The sequence below is a fragment of the Bidens hawaiensis genome, unplaced genomic scaffold (assembly GCF_021521415.1).
Source record: "Bidens hawaiensis isolate Kalapana, Puna unplaced genomic scaffold, B.hawaiensis_p1.1 tig00032505_1, whole genome shotgun sequence".
NCBI classification, from domain to species: domain Eukaryota; kingdom Viridiplantae; phylum Streptophyta; class Magnoliopsida; order Asterales; family Asteraceae; genus Bidens; species Bidens hawaiensis.
Genome location: NW_027495555.1, coordinates 70,069 through 89,353, shown reverse-complemented (window position 1 = coordinate 89,353; position 19,285 = coordinate 70,069). Strand labels below are relative to the sequence as shown.

At 36.8% G+C, this 19,285-nt stretch overlaps 2 protein-coding genes across 2 annotated transcripts; both read right to left on the bottom strand.

The window, feature by feature from the left end:
- Positions 1 to 1,050: 1,050 nt before the first annotated feature.
- Positions 1,051 to 4,145, bottom strand: LOC143583742 (cysteine-rich receptor-like protein kinase 15). Its single transcript, XM_077065970.1, has 7 exons — positions 3,266 to 4,145; positions 2,967 to 3,110; positions 2,743 to 2,873; positions 2,423 to 2,633; positions 1,811 to 2,048; positions 1,589 to 1,736; positions 1,051 to 1,509 (listed from the first exon to the last, which is right to left on the bottom strand). Exons 1-7 carry the CDS (start codon positions 4,026 to 4,028, stop codon positions 1,186 to 1,188), a joined length of 1,959 nt encoding a protein of 652 aa, XP_076922085.1. The 5' UTR covers positions 4,029 to 4,145; the 3' UTR covers positions 1,051 to 1,185.
- Positions 4,146 to 6,409: 2,264 nt separating this feature from the next.
- Positions 6,410 to 7,181, bottom strand: LOC143583753 (antimicrobial ginkbilobin-2-like protein). The gene has a single exon (XM_077065979.1). The coding sequence runs from the start codon at positions 7,179 to 7,181 to the stop codon at positions 6,429 to 6,431; it is 753 nt and encodes a 250-aa protein (XP_076922094.1). The 3' UTR covers positions 6,410 to 6,428.
- Between the last annotated feature and the right edge of the window lie 12,104 nt (positions 7,182 to 19,285).

Genomic DNA, 19,285 nt, shown 5'->3' with positions numbered 1-19,285 from the left:
ATTAACGCAGGACAAAGGATGTTCGGAGGGTATTTGGAAATTTTGGTCCTTTAAAGGATATCTAATTTCTGTCGGGTTATTATAGCGGATGAGCTGGTGTACATTTCTTTAATATTTGTGAATTATGAACATCTTTTTAAGTTTACATTTTTGTAATTTATTTAACCTATTTGCTGAACATCTTACTTTATTTCACTTAGCGTTATTTATTGAACATATGTATTTATTATTCATCATGATGTTACTAAATCAGAGTGTAACAAACAAGTAACTATCCTAGTCTAATATAAGAAAGGGATTTTCATTGATATTCGTCTATTTTTCTTGCAGATCTTGCTTTTACTCCACAATGCCACACACGAATGTTGAACCGCGTACTCCATTGCGTGATTCAAACGGTTCGTTATGGGGTTATTTAGGATGTACATCCCTGATCACTACTCAACAAGAATCCGAACCAAACTTGATTCTCGATTTTGATTATCACACTTTAATTGCCTCCAACACTTGACTGAGATTTTTCTTTCCCGGTGCTTTAATCCACTTTTGTCCAATCGTTGGACTGAGACAACTCTTCCAGAATCCATGACTATTCCTAGTAGCTTTTTGTCGTGGAGAATCTTCATGGCCCTCACAATCATCTCCATCAAAGGCACTAACATATCACCACAATAGTCTTCCAAAGATCGCGGAAAGTGATATTTCATGATTAAGTAACAAACACAAATCTTGATTCTATACAAGAACAGCACACAAACGGATCTTAACTTCAAAGTTGCAAATACAAAACCGAACATAATTTACAAAACCACACATATTACCAACCAATACATGTATCTACTCATTAATATAACACAAAATAAAAGCATTTTGTAAGCCCATAAGTGGATTAATACATGGATTAAACTTCAACATGGATTGCTTTAATTATAAATAGAAAAAAGAATTTGAAATTGGATTAAATAAACTGTGCATTATGTCTAATTTATTGTCTTCTCTAATTAATAACTTTAGAACTTTGTAACGCCCGTTCGTTAAACATTGTAGAGGTGAATGAATCACAATTTGTTATAAACGCATAGAACCTTTTTCATCGGCAGTAACAAGTAATATGTTATCCATGTACAGACTTTTAAACATATAATACATGCTGACACCTGTTTAAAATTGATTAACGGCTAACGTTTATCGAGGATGTACATCGGTAATAAGTGAATCATCAGTAGGCCAAATGGTGCGCGTACTAGTATGTGATTCCAGCTGCTCTGATATTGTATGTTCAATTCTTCTCTGAGATACGAAAGGAGGGTTTTGTGGGATAGGTAATGCCATAAAGCAACTATTGAGCATGTGGACTACAGAAGCCATAGAAGGCCTTAACTCATCATCTTCTTGAACACACAATAAGGCGATATTAATACAATGTAAGGCTTCATTTACCGAGCTTGAATCAACCAAATTTGAGTCTAGTATGTCATGTGATTCTCCGTTCTTCCATTTACTCCATGTCTAAATTGTAATATATTGTCGTAAGGAAACGAAATAAACGAGATGACATTTTGCATTCAAGAGAAATGGGTTTACTCACAAAGCATAGAAGGTCCACGTAACCGGATTGAAAGAACCGTGTGTTTTTCTTTCCACTAATAATCTCAAGAACCAATACACCAAAACTGAACACATCAGATTTCACGGAGAAGTGGCCATGCATTGCATACTCGGGTGACATGTACCCACTTACCAAAGCAAAACAGTATGTTAGAATAATATAAATTAACCAAGTTTTGTCTACAAGTTGTAACCAACTTACACAGTTCCAACAATTCTATTTGTCATAGATTGTGTTTGACTTGCGCAAACAATCCTTGCCATTCCGAAATCTGAAATTTTTGGATTCATTTCTTCGTCTAACAATATATTGCTAGTTTTGAGATCCCGATGAATAATTCTCAATCTAGAATCCTCATGTAGGTACAACATCCCTCTAGCAATTCCTCCAATTATTTTGTAACGTGTTGACCAATCCAATTTCACATCTTTTGTATGACCTATACACATTAATGAAAATGAATTTCAAAAGAAAGATATTGGTCTAAAGATAATTAAAGTATTCAATCAAGACTTAAGAATAAATGAAAGACTCGTGGAATTTTTATGGTAAGTGGAAAAGTATTAATCGATTACTTAATTCTAGCTACATGTCGTTTGTCTATTTAAAAATATCTGAATTAATTAATAGGGACCATTGGACCATTGGGATACCTAACCAACTATAAAAAATATGTGGTTATAATAAAATTGTATACCAGATAAAGGACACCTACAATTCTTTTGCATATCATTAGATGTAGAAGCTAAGTACACATGAAGTTAATGCAAAACTGAAAACTCATATGTACTAAGCAACAGATTTTGAGCTAACCAAATAGAAAGAAGTCGAGACTATGGTTCGCAACGTATTCATATATCAGGATCTTCTCTTCGGCATGAAGGCAAAATCCCAAAAGTCGGACTAGATTTCTGTGTTGAAGCTTAGCTAGCAAAACAACCTCATTCTTGAACTCCAATGAGCCTTGTACGGACCCTTTCGATAACCTCTTCACAGCAATCTCTTGCCCATTAGCAAGAATTCCCTGTCAAGTAACAAATAATAATATAAGCCATTAATTAGTCGACGACGAGATATAGTAGACGGAAAATCTCATAGTCAAGAAATAGATTGGTGTAAACACAATTAGGTACCTTGTATACTACACCAAAACCACCTTCACCTACTTTATTCTCTATTGAGAAATTCTTTGTGGCTTGTTCAACGGTGCCCAACTCGAATTGTAAAGATTGCTCGGTTATTATTTCACTTTCATCTATATGATCTAAAGGGAGAAATTGTGTAAATAAATTAGAATAACTTCTCACAAGTACTTTTCCAAGTCTAATCTTTAACAATGAAAATATTATGTACTTACCCGTTTTTTCCTTTAACTGACCACTTGCGATGGGACGAAACCATTTCTTGATTACGGCCAAATAGCATATGGCCGCAATGATGACCAGAAAAGCAACTACAGCTACTATTGCTGCAATTATCTTTGACTGATTTTCATTTCTTCCTGCATATTAAACATATAAATTTTATAAGTTTATTAGAAAAAAACAGTCACCATGCTAACTAATATAGTCTGTTATTAAGTAAATATTTTTGTAAAAACTGTTTATCAATTAAAATTCTATTATGAAAATAATCAAATGAAACAGATTATTAAACCTGGTTTCTCTGATGAGGGTGTTGAGAATTGTAAGAACTTATATATCTCAAATCTAACATTGCAACTCGCGGCCAACACTCGTGCTCCTTCTTTCCCATAACAGTACTGCCCCCGCAAACGATCTATACTTACTTGAAGACATTTATTACAATCAGAACCTGATAAATCCGGTGTGCACTGGACATACCCATAAATCTTTTTATCATTGTATGGTAACTCATTATATGCAAACATGCCATTCTCATCCTTTGACACATGGTTTGCTAATCGACCCAAAAAATTCGTAGCAGCTTTCCAAAACTTATTTTGCTCTGATACGAGTTCGGAAATATTTTCTTTGTTGCATTCAGGGATAAAAGTGTCATAGTTCAACACCGAACCTATCGAATAATTCGCATAACGTAACATGCAGTGGTCGCTCCACGCCACTGCTTCTTTTGAAAACGAGCATGTCATATTGAGATCTTCACGGGCATTGAGCAAACAATTACGGCAGTCGTTTGGGAGAGCATCTGCCCGACAAAGGTAGAGACCGTAGGCTATGTCGGGCGGTATACTTCCAGATCTCTCGGTTTTGAATCGCTTGTAATTGACCGCGGTATCTGTAGCAAGTGAATCAAGGACTTTAACGAGATTTGGATAAAAACTGGTGTTGTTTATATGGCTGGTGATGTTAACTTCACAGCGACGGGTTTCAAAATCTGCTGCAGTGGCCCTGAATATCAGAACAGGCATCCAAAGAAACACAAGTAAAAGAAACATACTCTCAGGAACAATCAAAGGCGGCTATGCTTCTTTTGGTATTTAGTTTTGGGCATAAGCATATATATGTAGGATATTTGGGAATTAAGGAAGAATAAAAAAGGAAAACGTAAAGGAAGGTGGGTTCAAAATTTTCAAATGTAATTTATAAAGGATTACTAGAGAAAATAAATAGATATCAAGATCACATAAACAATAGTTGCTTTGTGTCCATAAGAATCTTATCACCTAAGACCATATTTTAACACACAAAAACGACTTTATTAAAGTTGTATTCTTTCATAGGTATGATATTCTCTTTGGCTTCCTTATCAAGACGACTATTATTATTTTCAAAAACATGATATTTTCATTTTATTTTCTTTTTGGTATATAATTTAGTGTCACTAAATATTATATGAAAACTAAGCTTTAGTATGACTTATCATAGAATGGTATTACAAAGTTTGGCGACCTAGATAACGCCTGGAAAGAGGAAGGCGATGGAGTGAGTCGGTGAATGACACGATGCCATTTGTAGAAGCTATATGAAGAGTAAAGGCTTTTAAACCAGTCTCAAAAGTCAAGACAAACCGGAAAATCATGATCAAGGAAAGCTCTTAAAGGCAAGTTCAAACAATTATGGAAAAGGGCATTGCGATCAAAATGGTGGTAAAGGACGACAGTCGTTCAACGGAGGGAGAAGATGTGGAAGAAGTACAAGTCAAAGAAACAATATAATAGAACGGAAACAAGAAAGGCGATCGATGAACGGGAGAGAGCATCTTATGACGTTCCTTGCGTCAATCATTCTGGAATGAGTCTCTAGCTTGGATATGTGGAAAGTACCAATTGAAGATGAAACTGGCTGATGCATTCATCTCGAAGAAAAGAGTGAAAGGAAGGCAAATGCTTTGGGTTTATCTGTTGAAAAGAATTACAAAGGAAAAGATTGTGGGATCAGTCAACCATCATCTCTCATAACCGAGGCATAATCACAACTTGTTTACAATGAATCATCAGCATATTTATCTATCATAAGTGTACGCATAAGCGTCAGTGTCGCATAAACTGATCTTCTATTCACCAAGTTCTCGTTTCTCATTAGCATTCACATGTTATATAGTTGTTGCATAATGAGAAGTTTCTACATATTCAGGATATATGTTTATTTGATTCTTCAGCCTTTTAGATTTGATCACTACAAAAATATAATTTATGATAATCAAAACCGTTTTGGCTAATTTTCAAACAAGTTCTAATCATAGGCATTTAATTTTTTATTTTTTTTTGTCAATACGACTGTCCAAAATTTATCTGGATGGCCATTTTAAACAGTCTGGAATTAGTTGTCAGACGACGTATATATTAATGAATTATATTTTTATTTAACATAAATCAAAGGTAGTTTTCATTCGTGTAATGCAGCCAAATAATATCTCATTTCCATATATTAAGTTCCAAATTATTCTAGCTTATCCAAGGTACCTTCTTTGAAGGAGCAACACATAGGATCCTAACCACCCACAACCAACAATAGAAGTAATACCTTCTTTGAAGGAGCAACACATAGGATCCTAACTACCCACAACCAACAATAGAAGTAATAAAAATACAAACAAAAATTTTCTTCTCTATTCTAAGAAACCTAAGTATCATCCATGAGAATCACATGGAAAATAGTAACCAAAATGCAAAAATTACGAGAATGAAAATAAAACTAAACAAGTAAAGTTACAAATAAAAACCGCAACCTTGCAGCACAATCATTCATGACAAATGGAAAAATGAGTTGCTAATATTATTGTGAAAGTACTGACCCATATGCAGATTCCCAATCCGATTCCTCCATGGTATCTTTGAGTTCCTGATAAAAACGGTCATTGTCATATAAAATTATTACAACAGTAAAATCTACTTGAGAAGACATTAACTAAACCAAGAGATCAAGAGGTTCTCCATCTCATGGGTTCTTGAACTAGTGTCTGCTATTTCACGTTGAGGTCTAAAATTTGAAACAAAGGTGTATATTGTCACTAATCACAAATATTACACTACCAGGCGTCAACACTATCGTTTTTCCTCATACATATACCCGGAGAAATCTATTTTGAACACAGATAGCCTCATCCTTCCCGCGTTGAAGATGCTCTAATTTTTTCCTAGACTTCATGTTACCTTGTCTAAATAATTTACGCCTACACAAAGTCTTTCCTAGACAAAAGTTTCAAGTATCTAATCGTAGAATACAGTTTCAAAGCATCTCAACGTCATATATGATGAAACATGAGGGTTTCTTTTACAAAACATGTCCATTATAAATGATATTTTGTCCTACTGCTTAATCCGAATATGGTTTTTCCCCTTAATTTAGTAAATATGTTAATAAAAAATATATACCTTTGACAAAACACAAATTCTTTATAGGAGCAACTTACCTGAGGTAACACTAGTTGTTCCAGGAGGAAATTGATTATCTGCTGGCACGGTATTCACGTCTAGACTCTTGTAAGCATCCGAAACGTTAGAATACCACATGCTGCAACTGCTCCCAAGAATCTCCCATCCAGTTCTATTTTCCACATACGATCTATATCCGAGTAATCTATCCTCCAAGCAATTTTGACAATTTAACTTACTCAAATCTCTTCCGCACTGTGCCAATCCATACCTTTTCCCATCCACCCCAACATCTATTTCAGCGGCTTTATACATTAACGGTTGATAAGGAACAGTGCTCTTTAAATCTTGCATCATCGAAAACCCTTTAGAAAACACTACCGGGTCGTCCAATCCTTTGTTTCCAAATGAAGCAGTTGATGAGTTGCTCCATACTCCAAATATATTCTTATTAGAGATCTTTGTAGTACAGAAACTCGACATAGTTTCCATTTCCGGGGATTCAAAGCATTCATCAGACACCAAGGATGATTTTAAACAGTTGGCACAAACATTTGAAGATATATTTGGCTTACATTGGAAGACTCCATACACTTGATCTGAGTTATTCCCAACACTAGAATTGTAGAATCCATCATGAAGAGGTGTGTTTTTGATAAGCAAATCGCGAATGGTTTTCTGGTTGTTTTGGAAGGTTGTGTTTGTATCTGGGCATTTGCCATGGCTAGAATCCGGCACAATCAAGAAGAGTAATGCCATTAACAAGACGTCCATTGTGGCTCTTAACATGGATTACAAATGTGTACCTGATCAAATAATCATTAATCTCCCTAGCTTTTAAATCAACAAATTTTAGTCAATGATATTAAAAATTACAGCACGTGCTAGATGAGGAATTCCGTGTACTACCAAATCATTAAGACTTTAGTCAACGGCATTAAAAATTGCATCATGTGCAAAGTGATAGTAGTGCCATATCACAAAGTATAAACTACATTTATATTCACAACACTTTCCTATATTATATAAAGATTATTGCGGGTATCGAATAGTGCCGGTGGCACTTGACATTATTTGATTTGCTTGAATTTTAAAAGTAACATTAACTTCTTTTAAAATGCAAATTCCCCGTATATAATTGTAAAAATTGTTCCCTAGAAAACGTTATAATTTTGTAGGTTCCGGCCAGTCTTCTTTTTGGTGGTGGTGTAAATTCTATTAACCACTCGCATGTATGAACAATGAACTAATTTGTCAATTGGTTGCTTTATATTATTAAATTTAAAAGTTTATCTTTAATTTTGTTGGTTATCAAGGGAAAATAATAATAGAAATCTTTTAGCCTCTATGTTGAGCACAGTGCTCACACAAGTCATTAAAATCCTTTAGTAGTTATGTCTACTGTATTAGAAACCTATATATTCCGTGGGTTAAGTAACTTCATGTTGTAATCAATGAATAGATATAGTCAACAACATTTTCTCTAAAGATTTAGATGTTATCAGTTATTGGTGGAACAAGAAATAATTTGGATGGACATTAGCCGGAAGGACTTAAACCTGTTTTGAAACTACAGACGCAATTGTATCATTTTGACTTTTTGGAGCACAAAGTACTCACGCCCTAAGGCCACGTAGACGTAAATAAGTATTGTCTCGAAAGTTTATTATATTTCTGTAAAGCTTTCTTTTGTAAAAATAAATAAGATATCTTGGCAAAGACATTACTTTGGAAGTATTAATCAACTGCAAGTGCAAGTATTATCTAGTGCAAATAAGACCATTCACATTCAATACATCTAATGTTGTGATTTAGGGTGTTGTGATCTAGGAGAGAGAAATGCAATGATTTTTCTGTATATTTGAAAAACTACTGTTCATCCTCGATATATTTTAATACATTTTGAATGTGGTTTTGAGTAAAGAAAAGATAAATGATGATGATAAATGTATAAAATTATTATTTAATTGAGAATGAAGAGAATATAATAATTTTTGGGGTTTTCTAGATACACCATGGGGTGTTTAGGAAACACCCACCCACTAAGCCACAGACCGGCCGATCCGCCGCTTATGGCTTGGGTGTTTTTGAAAGTTGTGTTTTTTTTTGTCATTTTGCTGTCTTTTTTGTTATTTTATTATGATTAGGTCTTTTTGTTGTCTTTTGTTTTATTTAGCCATTATTTTTCTTTTGTTTGGTTTGTTTTTTTTGGCTCGGGTGTAACCGTTTCTTGATCGGTTTTGGAAGGTGACAACAAAACAACAATATTGTATGTCGGGTGAAAAGGAACGAGATTTATATAATAATAACGACTTATGTTTGTTTTCTTTTTTTGTATGTTGGGTGTAACAGAATTTTTGTCGGTTTTAAACTAATAACGAAACAACAATTTTAAAACCGAAAACGAACAAAATAAGCATAACGCATGACCATATTTATAAAATAATAATAATTAATACATTACGAGTTCGAAAAAAAAAACCAAACGAGTTCGGGAAAAAGTAACAGCATACAAAAAACAAATCTAAAATGCGGCACCACCCGCGTCGTCATCGCTCCCCCCTCTTCGAAACGTGGCGCTGGTACCATGTACCGGGCTCCATGCTGCTAGGCAGACAAACAACCAACCATCCAGGTGATCTGACCGCGCATCTGTGACACGTGACGCTCTAGTCTCCGTAGCCGGGAGTCAGTGGCCGGATCCAAACGCACCGCGCGATGTGTACGCGGAACGCGCTGCGGGTGCTGATACGGTAGCTGTTATGAACACGATAAGTTAACGTTAATAAGACGAAGATACAAAAAAGAAAATTAAACGATAAAATATAACGTACCTGAACACCGTCCTCATCACCGTCAACTTCGGGGCCCTGAATTTCCACCTCCGGCTCCTCGATTGGCGGAGGCTTAACAAGTGGGACCTCTTCGTATGGGGGAGATTTGAAGTTAGTGACCAAGTGATACCGGCGGTTAATCTTCTTGACGATTTGCATGCCTTGTGCCCGTCCACGGTCCAGCTCTTGCGGCGGAAGCGGCGGCTGAATGGGTAGGTGCTGCAGTCGGCTGAATGGGTATGTTTACAAAATAAACGTGCACCAACCAATTTCCCGCGGCCCTGCCTGTGCGAGTAAATGGCGAAGTAGTCACCGAAACCCCGAGCTAGGTTGTAGTGTCTCCCCGTAAGCAGGCATCGCAAAAAAAAAAAAACAGGTCACGGAGGTTGTAGTGTTCTGAACCCCCGTGACGACCCTGTACGGTGTGTCGATAAGCCTGTGTAGGTACCTATAAAAAACAATATAATATAATATAATATAATATATATAATATAATATAATATAATATAATATAATATAATATAATATAATATAATATACAAATCTGTGCAACGGGTCCCTGATGGCTGAGGCTTTGGTGTCTGGCTCGAATTCTCCGTCTTTTATAGGCCAAGGTGTCACACCCCCATCTAAGGCCTAGGTGTATGACCCATAAGTTGGTATCGTAATTATAAATAAATCAGAGTTACGTTTAGTTTGCGGAAGACTTATAAATTTTAAGATTCGAAATATAACTTATATAAAAGACGGGATTATAAACACCCGTTTAAAATTGTTACAAAAGATATACTTGTTTATGTTTACAAAACCACTATATATTAAGTTTTACAAAATAAAATCCGGGCCATCGGATATATAAGCACTTCGTCACTCCAAGTGCTAAACTTGTTCACCTGCCAAATGTAAGAAAATACGTCAGCAACGAATGCTGGTGAACACGCTGACACAAAATAAATTCTTTTACTTTATTACCTCTCGAGACTACGCCTGTCTCGGCCCAACGTGGCTTAGGAATAAAAAAGTTAAATAACACATTATAAACTAGAACCTCTACACTAGGTCACCTCACAAACACCGCAGCGTTCGACTTCATTAAGTACCCGTAAATACACACATAAGGTCGTACTCCCTGCAGGAGAGCGTCCTACGACCAAGGGTGGTGCGATCATGCCCATATATCGCATAATACCACCTATGTAAGGATCCAGACATATGTATACCACAGCCTGAGGGCTAGGTTTATACCCATAGTTATAATGGTTTTAGGAACACGTAGTTCCTTGTAAACAATTTCATATAGCAAGTTTGACTCATTTGAAAACAAGTTTAAAAGTTTGGGGCGTATTCATCTTATCTCTTTAGGATCGGCTTCACTCACCGTCTAAGGGTCTTTCCCTTTCTTTATCTCGAACCTATAGTCACAAGTATAAATATTTGTTAGTCGGATACATGATCCGGCTTAAGACCTTTAGTCTTATATCTCAATCCTCGATTGAACCTTTAGTTCAATTCTTATTTACTTGAAAACCTCTTGTTTAAAAGTAAATTATAAACCTTTAGTTTATATTCAAAACCCAACGTTTCTTCTTCTCCAAGAAACGTAATCTTTTCTTTTATTATTTAAGAATACTCTTTATTCATTAAATAATATTTTCATAACAAAGAATATATACATATATACTTACACACATATATATGTTATCACAGATTCAACATTCAATCTTTCATTCATTTCTTTGTTATATTTTCTCTCTTTTTTTTCTTTTATCGAGGTATCGAGTATAACCTCGACTTAAGGCATAAGCCTTGAATATAATATTAAATTATATTGAATTCGATATTACGCCTAACCTTAATGGCGTACCGAAATCCTAGGGACTTGAGCAGCACTCCGACGTCGCTTTACTTCTCGATCGTCAAACAATTACTCCAAACTTCGGTGCTCGTTGACACGCTTATCGAGATTCATTGGCATTTCAACAACATCTTCTTGGTATGTGGGTGGAGGGTGGTATGAACTTTCAAGGAAACGATGATACACAAACGAGATTCGATGCACGCTTATCGAGGAATTCATGGTACGCTTTACGAGGTATTCTAGTGAGAGAGTAGAGAGAGGTGAGAGCTGTGTTTGGATGTAGAAGTAGCTTCTGACGGTTGCTTTTCCGCTGACGAGCTAGCCTCGGTCTTCAACGGAGAAAATTCCAGGTTTTCCAACGGCGGTCCTTGCGAACGAAGACGTGGCATAAACCTGAAAAACGCAACAGACCAAATGGGTAGATTCTAATAAAAGACTAGAAAATAAAATAAAATAAACTAAAACTTAAAAATTAAACTCCTACGACTCAAACGAAAATAAAACAAATAGCACGTATGTAGCAAATAAGTCCAAAAAAAGCTAATATCGCAATCGCCAAGAGTCCCCGGCAACGGCGCCAAAAACTTGATGTGCTAAAAGTAGTCAAATAATAAATAACTAAAATTATACTAATCTAGACACTAAGTAATACTCTAAACCCTTAAACTTAACTAAAACTACTAACCGGCAAGTGAACCGGTCGACTCTAGTACAGCTAAGTAAGTCCGGATATCGAACCCACGAGACTCTTTAATTACGAAACTAGCAAATTAGACTCAACTACAAGACACGACTATTTATTAATAATATTTGAGGGGGAATTTAAACTAATTATTAAAACTCAATAATAATTAACTAACGATTACTTTAATTAACTAATTATTAAATTAATTAAAACAAACCCTAATTAATAAAGTAATTATAAAACATAATCATTACTTTAAACTAATTAATTAATTAATTAAACTTAACCTAATTTAATTTAACTAATAAACAATTTAGAAAACTTGGATTAATTCAGATGATTAAAATAACTACCCAGGCCGGAATCCCCAAAGTTACGGTTATTAATTTAAATGGAAAAACACAAGTTATGGAACCGGGATCATAAAATAGACCCTTGACAGAAAACCCGAACAGGTGTAACATCCTACTTTCAGTTATTATAATAAAAATAAATTTTGTTATTTCATAGTGGGTCGTTATCAGTTTAGATAAATAGAATACGAGTTGGGCCAGTGCTGGGTAAATGAATATGGGTTATGGACTTGGGTTAGGAAAGAAAGAAGGAAAGACCATGGGCTTAAGCCCATGATCCATAAATATATAAACCCTTAATATCCATTTAATCCTCATTCACACATATTCCATACACCCCCCAAAACACACACTTAAGATTTCTCTCTAGTTCTTCCTTATCTCTATCCGAAATCAAGAAGGAAACCGAGCACCGATCCGAGGTAACGATAGTTTAATATTGTATGAGCTTAACCCGTTAGATAAAGTTGCAAAACAACGAGCCGACACCGTTAAACCGTTTAAATCACGAGATCCGGGTGGAATCGGGTATAAACCGAACCTATGATGAGCTTAGGGATCACCCTAGCTCAAATCTGGATCGAACGGGGCGAAAAACGGTGAAAAACGAGTTAAGAATCGTTTTCCCGGTGAGTTCGCGTTTTTCCGGCGGCTTTCCGGCAATGACGGCGCCGGAAAAGTAATACGAGGTTAAGGGTATGTCAGGGAATGTTCTGACATTCCCTGACCTAACCCTAGTTCGCTAACGGGAATTTAGCGAATTAAGGGTGATTCGTTAAGTAGATTCGCTGAGGAAAGATAACGAACTAGCCTTAGTTCGTGTCCTGATTCGTTAAGTAGATTTGCTGAGGAAAGATAACGAACTAGCCTTAGTTCGTGTCCTGATTCGTTAAGGAAAAGATAACGAATTAACCCCCCCATTCGTTATAGCCATTCGTTAAAGGAGATAACGAATTAGAAGGTCCAATTCGTTACTTGAACTGATTCGCTATGTGGACTGGTTCGTACAAGGACGTATTCGTCAGAGGTCCAGTTCGTTAGAGGGTTCAGTTCGTTACAAATGACCAGTTCGCTAAGATAAGTCAATTCGTTAAAGACTGAATAACGAACTAGAAAGTTTAATAAAATGACAGAACAGTCCCTGGACTTAGAAAAAGAATGAATTAATTACAAATTCATCCCTTGAACTTTTAAGTAACATATTATTCAATGATTTAAAATGCTAATGGAAAATGTGTTAAGACAGTTAATGGAAATAAAATTTTTCCAAGCTGACCTGACAGCTCGACCCCAGCCAGGGGCTCTGCCCCTTGGACCCTGCTAGGGGCTGCCGCCCCTAGACTCCGCTGCTAGGGGCGCTGCCCCCGGACCCCTGTTCGTTGTGGGTTATATAAAGATAGATATACAACATGAGTAGTAGTAGTTAATTGATACATGTAAATATTATACAGTTAACCGTGCACAGCTCAAGAAGGGAATAACGATTAACGGAGAGCGTAACAGGATTCAGGTGAGTTTCTAGCCCCATTTATGTGTTATGTTTTCGGGGCTGTGTGCATACTCAATATGTTTGTTAATACGCTTATCCTAAGAGATAAGTGTATGCCTTTTGTGGATAATGTGAAATGTATGAATGATTGCTTGATGGTACGTGAACGATCTTCGGATATTGCACGTACTGTCAGGTTGTAACGCTATGTATAAGGTAAGTATGATATGTATGCTTATGTGTATGAACGTGATAAAGTTAATAAAAGAAGGAAATGATGGCTGTATGGTTGTATGGTTACGAAAAGGGTACCGAGCCCTAATAATGCTCGAGGTATGATGTATGGTTGTATGGTAACGAAGAGGGAATCGAACCCTACTAATATTCGAGAACTAGGGAACCGAACCCTACTAATATTCGAGGAAAGAGGGTACCGAGCCCTAATAATACTCGAGGAAGGAGGGTACCGAGCCCTGATAATACTCGAGGAAGGAGGGTACCGAGCCCTAATAATACTCGAGGAAGGAGGGTACCGAGCCCTAATAATACTCGAGGAATGTAGGGCGTAATGCTCTTTATAACGTAAGATATGAAAGTAAGTTAATACAAAAGAAAGTATGAAAGTATGAAAGTATGAATGAAAGAATATAAGTTTATGTGTATTGTATAATGTATGATTAACTAGAACTCACTCAGCGTAGCTGACTTTTAGTATGCACGCAGGTGAGTAGGATGAGGCAGCTCGCTTGAGGAGACACGTGGCATTGAATAAGAGGCTGGCATCGGAAGACTCAAGACGTTTAAGTTTAATGTTTTGTTTATTTTGAAAGATAAGATGACGTTTTAAGACAAGATGTGTTTTGTTATGAAATGTTTTATGAAAGCTTTTATATTCCGCGAATGTTTTAATTAACTCTGATATTTAGAACTGCGTTTATGAGTAAATCCAACAGGAAAGTAGGGCTACCGGTAACGGGGCCTTACAACAGGACCCTTGAACTTCAAGAAGACGCCTATGGATTTCTAACAAGTTTTAAGACTCACCAGTTTTATATTAAACTTCCTTATGGTTATTTAATCGCTTATGTCTAAGTATCTTTTATGACGAAAACCTACCTTACAGCAAGGAATTCAAAAGATAGCAAAGCAAACTCAATTAATTTAATAGACTAAGCTGATAATCAAATCTAGACGGACTCCTTACGAAGAACTAAATCTAGCAATCCCGACAAGCAAAGATCTATTAATAGCCTATCACTTTACAGCTTTTTAGACTAGCATCTCACTTTTATCTGTTTACTTGATTTTATTGTTTCTATGATTTTAATGCATATTAATCACAAACTAGCCAAGAACACACAGTAAATGACCTAACAAAACCCTATCCTATGAAACAATCAACAAGGGCAATGTGAAACAATAAATTCAAGTAAACAAAACAAGCAATCATATGCATCAATCAAATTAAACTTAACAGTTTACTTGGAACATAAAATCCATAACAAAATGAAAATCCAAATAAAATCAAATCGAACTAGGGTTCATCACGACCTAGGCAGTCTAAAAAGTTTAGCCTAACATCTTAAAATCAAAGAAACCAAAGTAATTAAGTGCAACAACCAAGCTCATAATTAAAATAATAAATTCAAACCGAATTATGATGATGCTTGGTTGAGTAGGTGTTGAACCCAAACGATCTTGGCTCGAACCAATGGCTTTCTTGCCTCTTTCTTCTTCTTGCCTTGAACTCTGACTAACCCACCTTCTGTCTAATTCTGGAGAGCTCACCAATTGTCATTTGCCCCCCTTTTATAATAATAATAATAATATGTCGGCCTCTTAAGACATTAATAACAATCTTGTTCTCCAAGTTTTTAAACTAACCGACTTCAATAACTTTTAGAAACCCACAACTGGCGGCCCACTTCATCCCTTTATTATTAGTTGTGAACTTTCGTCAAAATAATTCCTTCAGGCCCAATTAAATAACATTATTCTTTCTTTTGGTGTTACTGCACGAGACAAACAACAAATACTTATGACATGAATATTTTAATTATCAATTATACATTTGATTTTAGTTTGTATTCTTACTATTATATTATTATTATTACTTATTGATCTCTAAAATAATAAAAATACTCAATTTAGCTCGTTTACTTTTAAAACCTTAAAACCCACATCTGAACCAATTAAGAATACTATTCAATAAAAACCTGGCTCAAAAGAACTTAAAAGTGTAGGCAATATTTATATAATAATATGTATATTTTAGACCATATCATTATATTTTCTTTTTTTTTTCTTTTATCGAGGTATCGAGTATAACCTCGACTAAAGGCTTAAGTCTTGAATTTAATATTAAATTATATTGAATTCGATATTACGCCTAACCTTAATGGCATACCGAAATCCTAGGGACTTGAGCAGCACTCCGATGCCGCTTTACTTCTCGATCGTCAAACGATTACTCCAAAATTCGGTACTCGTTGACACGCTTATCAAGATTCATTGCCATTTCAACAACACCTTCTTGGTATGTGGGTGGAGGGTGGTATGAACTTTCAAGGAAACGATGATACACAAACGAGATTCGAGGCACGCTTATCGAGGAATTCATGGCACGTTTTACGAGGTATTCTAATGAGAGAGTAGAGAGGTGAGATCTGTGTTTGGATGCAGAAATGGAATGCCCTTGACCGCTATTTATAGGCCTCAAATTGGTTCCCATCGCGGTACGCGATGGGTCCCTCAGCAGACCTATCGCGTACTGATGACCGTCGTTTGAGTCAATCAAAAACCTAATTATTCTAAATAGATAGAGCAAGTATGGTATCGTATCACAAGGAGTATGTGGTCAATGCAATTCGTGTAACATATTTATAATTATGAAGTAACTGGTTTTTGTGCTGATCACACAAGCAATATTTTGAATTAAGAGAACTAAGCAACAAACAAATAAACGAGTTGTAAACAGTTAACAAAGCAAATCACACCCGGGAATTCAAGTAAGCAACCAAACAGTATCTCATGTAACCTAACAGATTGATTATCAACGATTAACTGAAAACTGATCAACCAGACAAAACCTTAGACGCCAACAATTACTTTACACACGGCACTGGTTATTAAACAGTCCTTTCCAGTGTGACTCAGTTAAGGGTAATTGCACGTTTTATCGTATTCAATCTAACCAAACAGTTATATGACTAATTATCTAGCAACTGGTAACAGATCATTCAGACCAACGTAAACCTAAACCGACCGAACACACAGAAATACTAAACATCAATAATCATATATCAATCATCAATAATCAAAACATAAGTATTCTTAATCACAAGAGAAAAAATGTAAAGAGTTACAAACTATACATCCCGGGTGCGATTCTAGGAGATTAGCCGAGTCTAGACATGATTGAATCTTCGATATGGATGATAGAAATCATATGTAGGGTCTTGACACGAGCTAGGATGGTAGAAATCGCCTTCTTGGACTGCTGGAATCGCCTATCATTCGTCAAAACGGAGTTAGGGTTCTTGTTTGATGAAAAAGTGTTGGTGCATTTTGTGACCGTCGCAATGCAATTCTGACCAGCGGAGACGCCATAGGCGAAGTTAGAACAACTTCGCCATAGGAGAAGTTAGAACAACTTCGCCTACTGGCCCAAGCCCAAGCCCGCGAAGTTGGTTTATCTATATATATGTGTGTCTTGTTTAGGGTTTAGTATCCAGAAAGTTAGCATTTTGTGTGTTCAGTTCAATTGTCTAGAGAGAAACCGAGAGGGAGAGTCGTGTGGGAAGACCCGATGTAGAGCTCACCTCGGGTCGGCCGTGTCTTTGTTTTAGTTCGGTTTGTAACGTGATTTGGTTATTATATAAAAGATCTGCAGATTCGTTTATTCCATTTGTGTGTTTGTTCGTGTATTTGTTTGTGTGTAATCGTGTTCTTCGTCTTCTACACCATTAAACGAGTCTAGGAGGATTCTGCACTCCTAGACCTCGTGCGGATCTCGTATCGATCAGCGACGCCCCGGGGGGACTTACAAAAAGAAGATATAAACTCAAAATCCCGTCTGCACTCCCGTCGCGGTACGCGACGGGGTCTTCTATGGCCAATCGTGTACCGCGATTGACCAAAAAGTCAAAGTCTTCATTAAGTCCCATCGCGGTACGGGACAAGAAACCCGTTGCCAAATCGAGTTTGTAGAATCATCCATATAGAAGATTCAATCATGTCTAGGCTCGGCTAATCTCCTAGACGACAGAGTCGTATAGCGGAATGCACTCGTCAATGACATCAGCCATAAAGCACTCGTCAATGACATCAGCCATAAAGCACTCGTCATCGACCGCAGAGTTATCTCCACGTGTGAAAACATTAATTCTCAGCTTACGGTTACCGAATGCCATGTCTACAGTACCATTTCTACAATTAATGTTGGCATTTGCGGTAGCCAAAAATGGTCTACCGAGGATAACCGTAGACTGTTTAGTCCTCTCACCCGAAACATAATCGAGAACTAAAAAGTCAACTGGAAAGTAAAAGTCTTTCACCTTGACAATAACGTCTGTCAATATTCCTCGGGGCAGTTTCGGTGTCTAGTCAACCAAGACAACCGTGGTGGCAGCCGCACGGAGCGGGCCAAAATCGTACTGGTCGTATAAACAGCCTGGGAGAATACTGATGCTAGCTCCAAGATCTAGAAGCGCCCAAGTCATTTTAAAATCACCCACTTGAATGGGTATAATGGGCGTTCCCGGATCTTGTAGCTTGGATGGAAGAGCACCCGAAAGAATTGCACTCACATTGTCGGTAAAATCAATTTGTTTAGGAATCTTATGACTCATTTTCTGTGTGCACAATTCTTTTAAATACTTAGCATATGCGGGAATTTGTTTTATGGCATCTAAAGAGGAATATTAATTTTGACTTGTTTAAACGTTTCCCACATTTCTTCTTGTTACGGGCCTCGTTTTGATGCCATCTTCGCCTTTGATGGCGCCAACAAAGCATCGGGATATGGAACATTTTTCACCTTTTCCTTATCCTTAGAGTTGTTGATGTCATCCTTCGGAACCGATTTATTATTTTTAGTTTCACTTTTGCTAGGTTCATTTAATTCAATCGGTTCCGGTTCGTCATCACTGACGAGAGTCTCATCGACTTCTTCCACCACCCCATCAACCAATGGTGGTGGACCCCCAACCTTATTATCATATTTCTTACCATTACGCAAAATACTTACCTGGTTGGAGTGCTTTTTCGAACTTGAGCTGTGATGGTTCGGGTTGACTGTGGTGTCGCTCGGAAGTTGGCCCGCATTCTTTTGTAATTTCGCCATGTCTGAAGCGAGCTGACCGATTTGTTTCATCATTGCCTCTGACGATTTATCCCGTAGCTCGAACTGTTGCTTCGTCTCGGCCTTTTGCTCAGTCATGGCTTTCAATAACGCATCCAACTTCGAGTGTACTGACTCGTCCGAATTACTCGAGGACCGTTTCTGCTGATCCTGATTACTCGAAAAATTTTCACCTCGGTTACTGTCTCTGATATACCCCCGATTTTGATTACTCGAGCCCTGTTGATTACCAATCTGACGGTAATTACCCTGCGATCTGTTCTGACTCGACCCCTGGATGTTCGGGTTCATATGAGA

Bases quoted from the DNA above. Each gene is read 5' to 3' on its own strand.
- LOC143583753 (XM_077065979.1), bottom strand. From the start codon at position 7,181: ATGGACGTCTTGTTAATGGCATTACTCTTCTTGATTGTGCCGGATTCT.
- LOC143583742 (XM_077065970.1), bottom strand. From the start codon at position 4,028: ATGTTTCTTTTACTTGTGTTTCTTTGGATGCCTGTTCTGATATTCAGG. The intron at 2,049-2,422 runs GTTAGCTCAAAA...TAATGTGTATAG, and splicing joins TCTCGACTTCTTTCTATTTG to GTCATACAAAAGATGTGAAA. The intron at 1,737-1,810 runs GTAAGTTGGTTA...TGCTTTGGTAAG, and splicing joins AATAGAATTGTTGGAACTGT to TGGGTACATGTCACCCGAGT.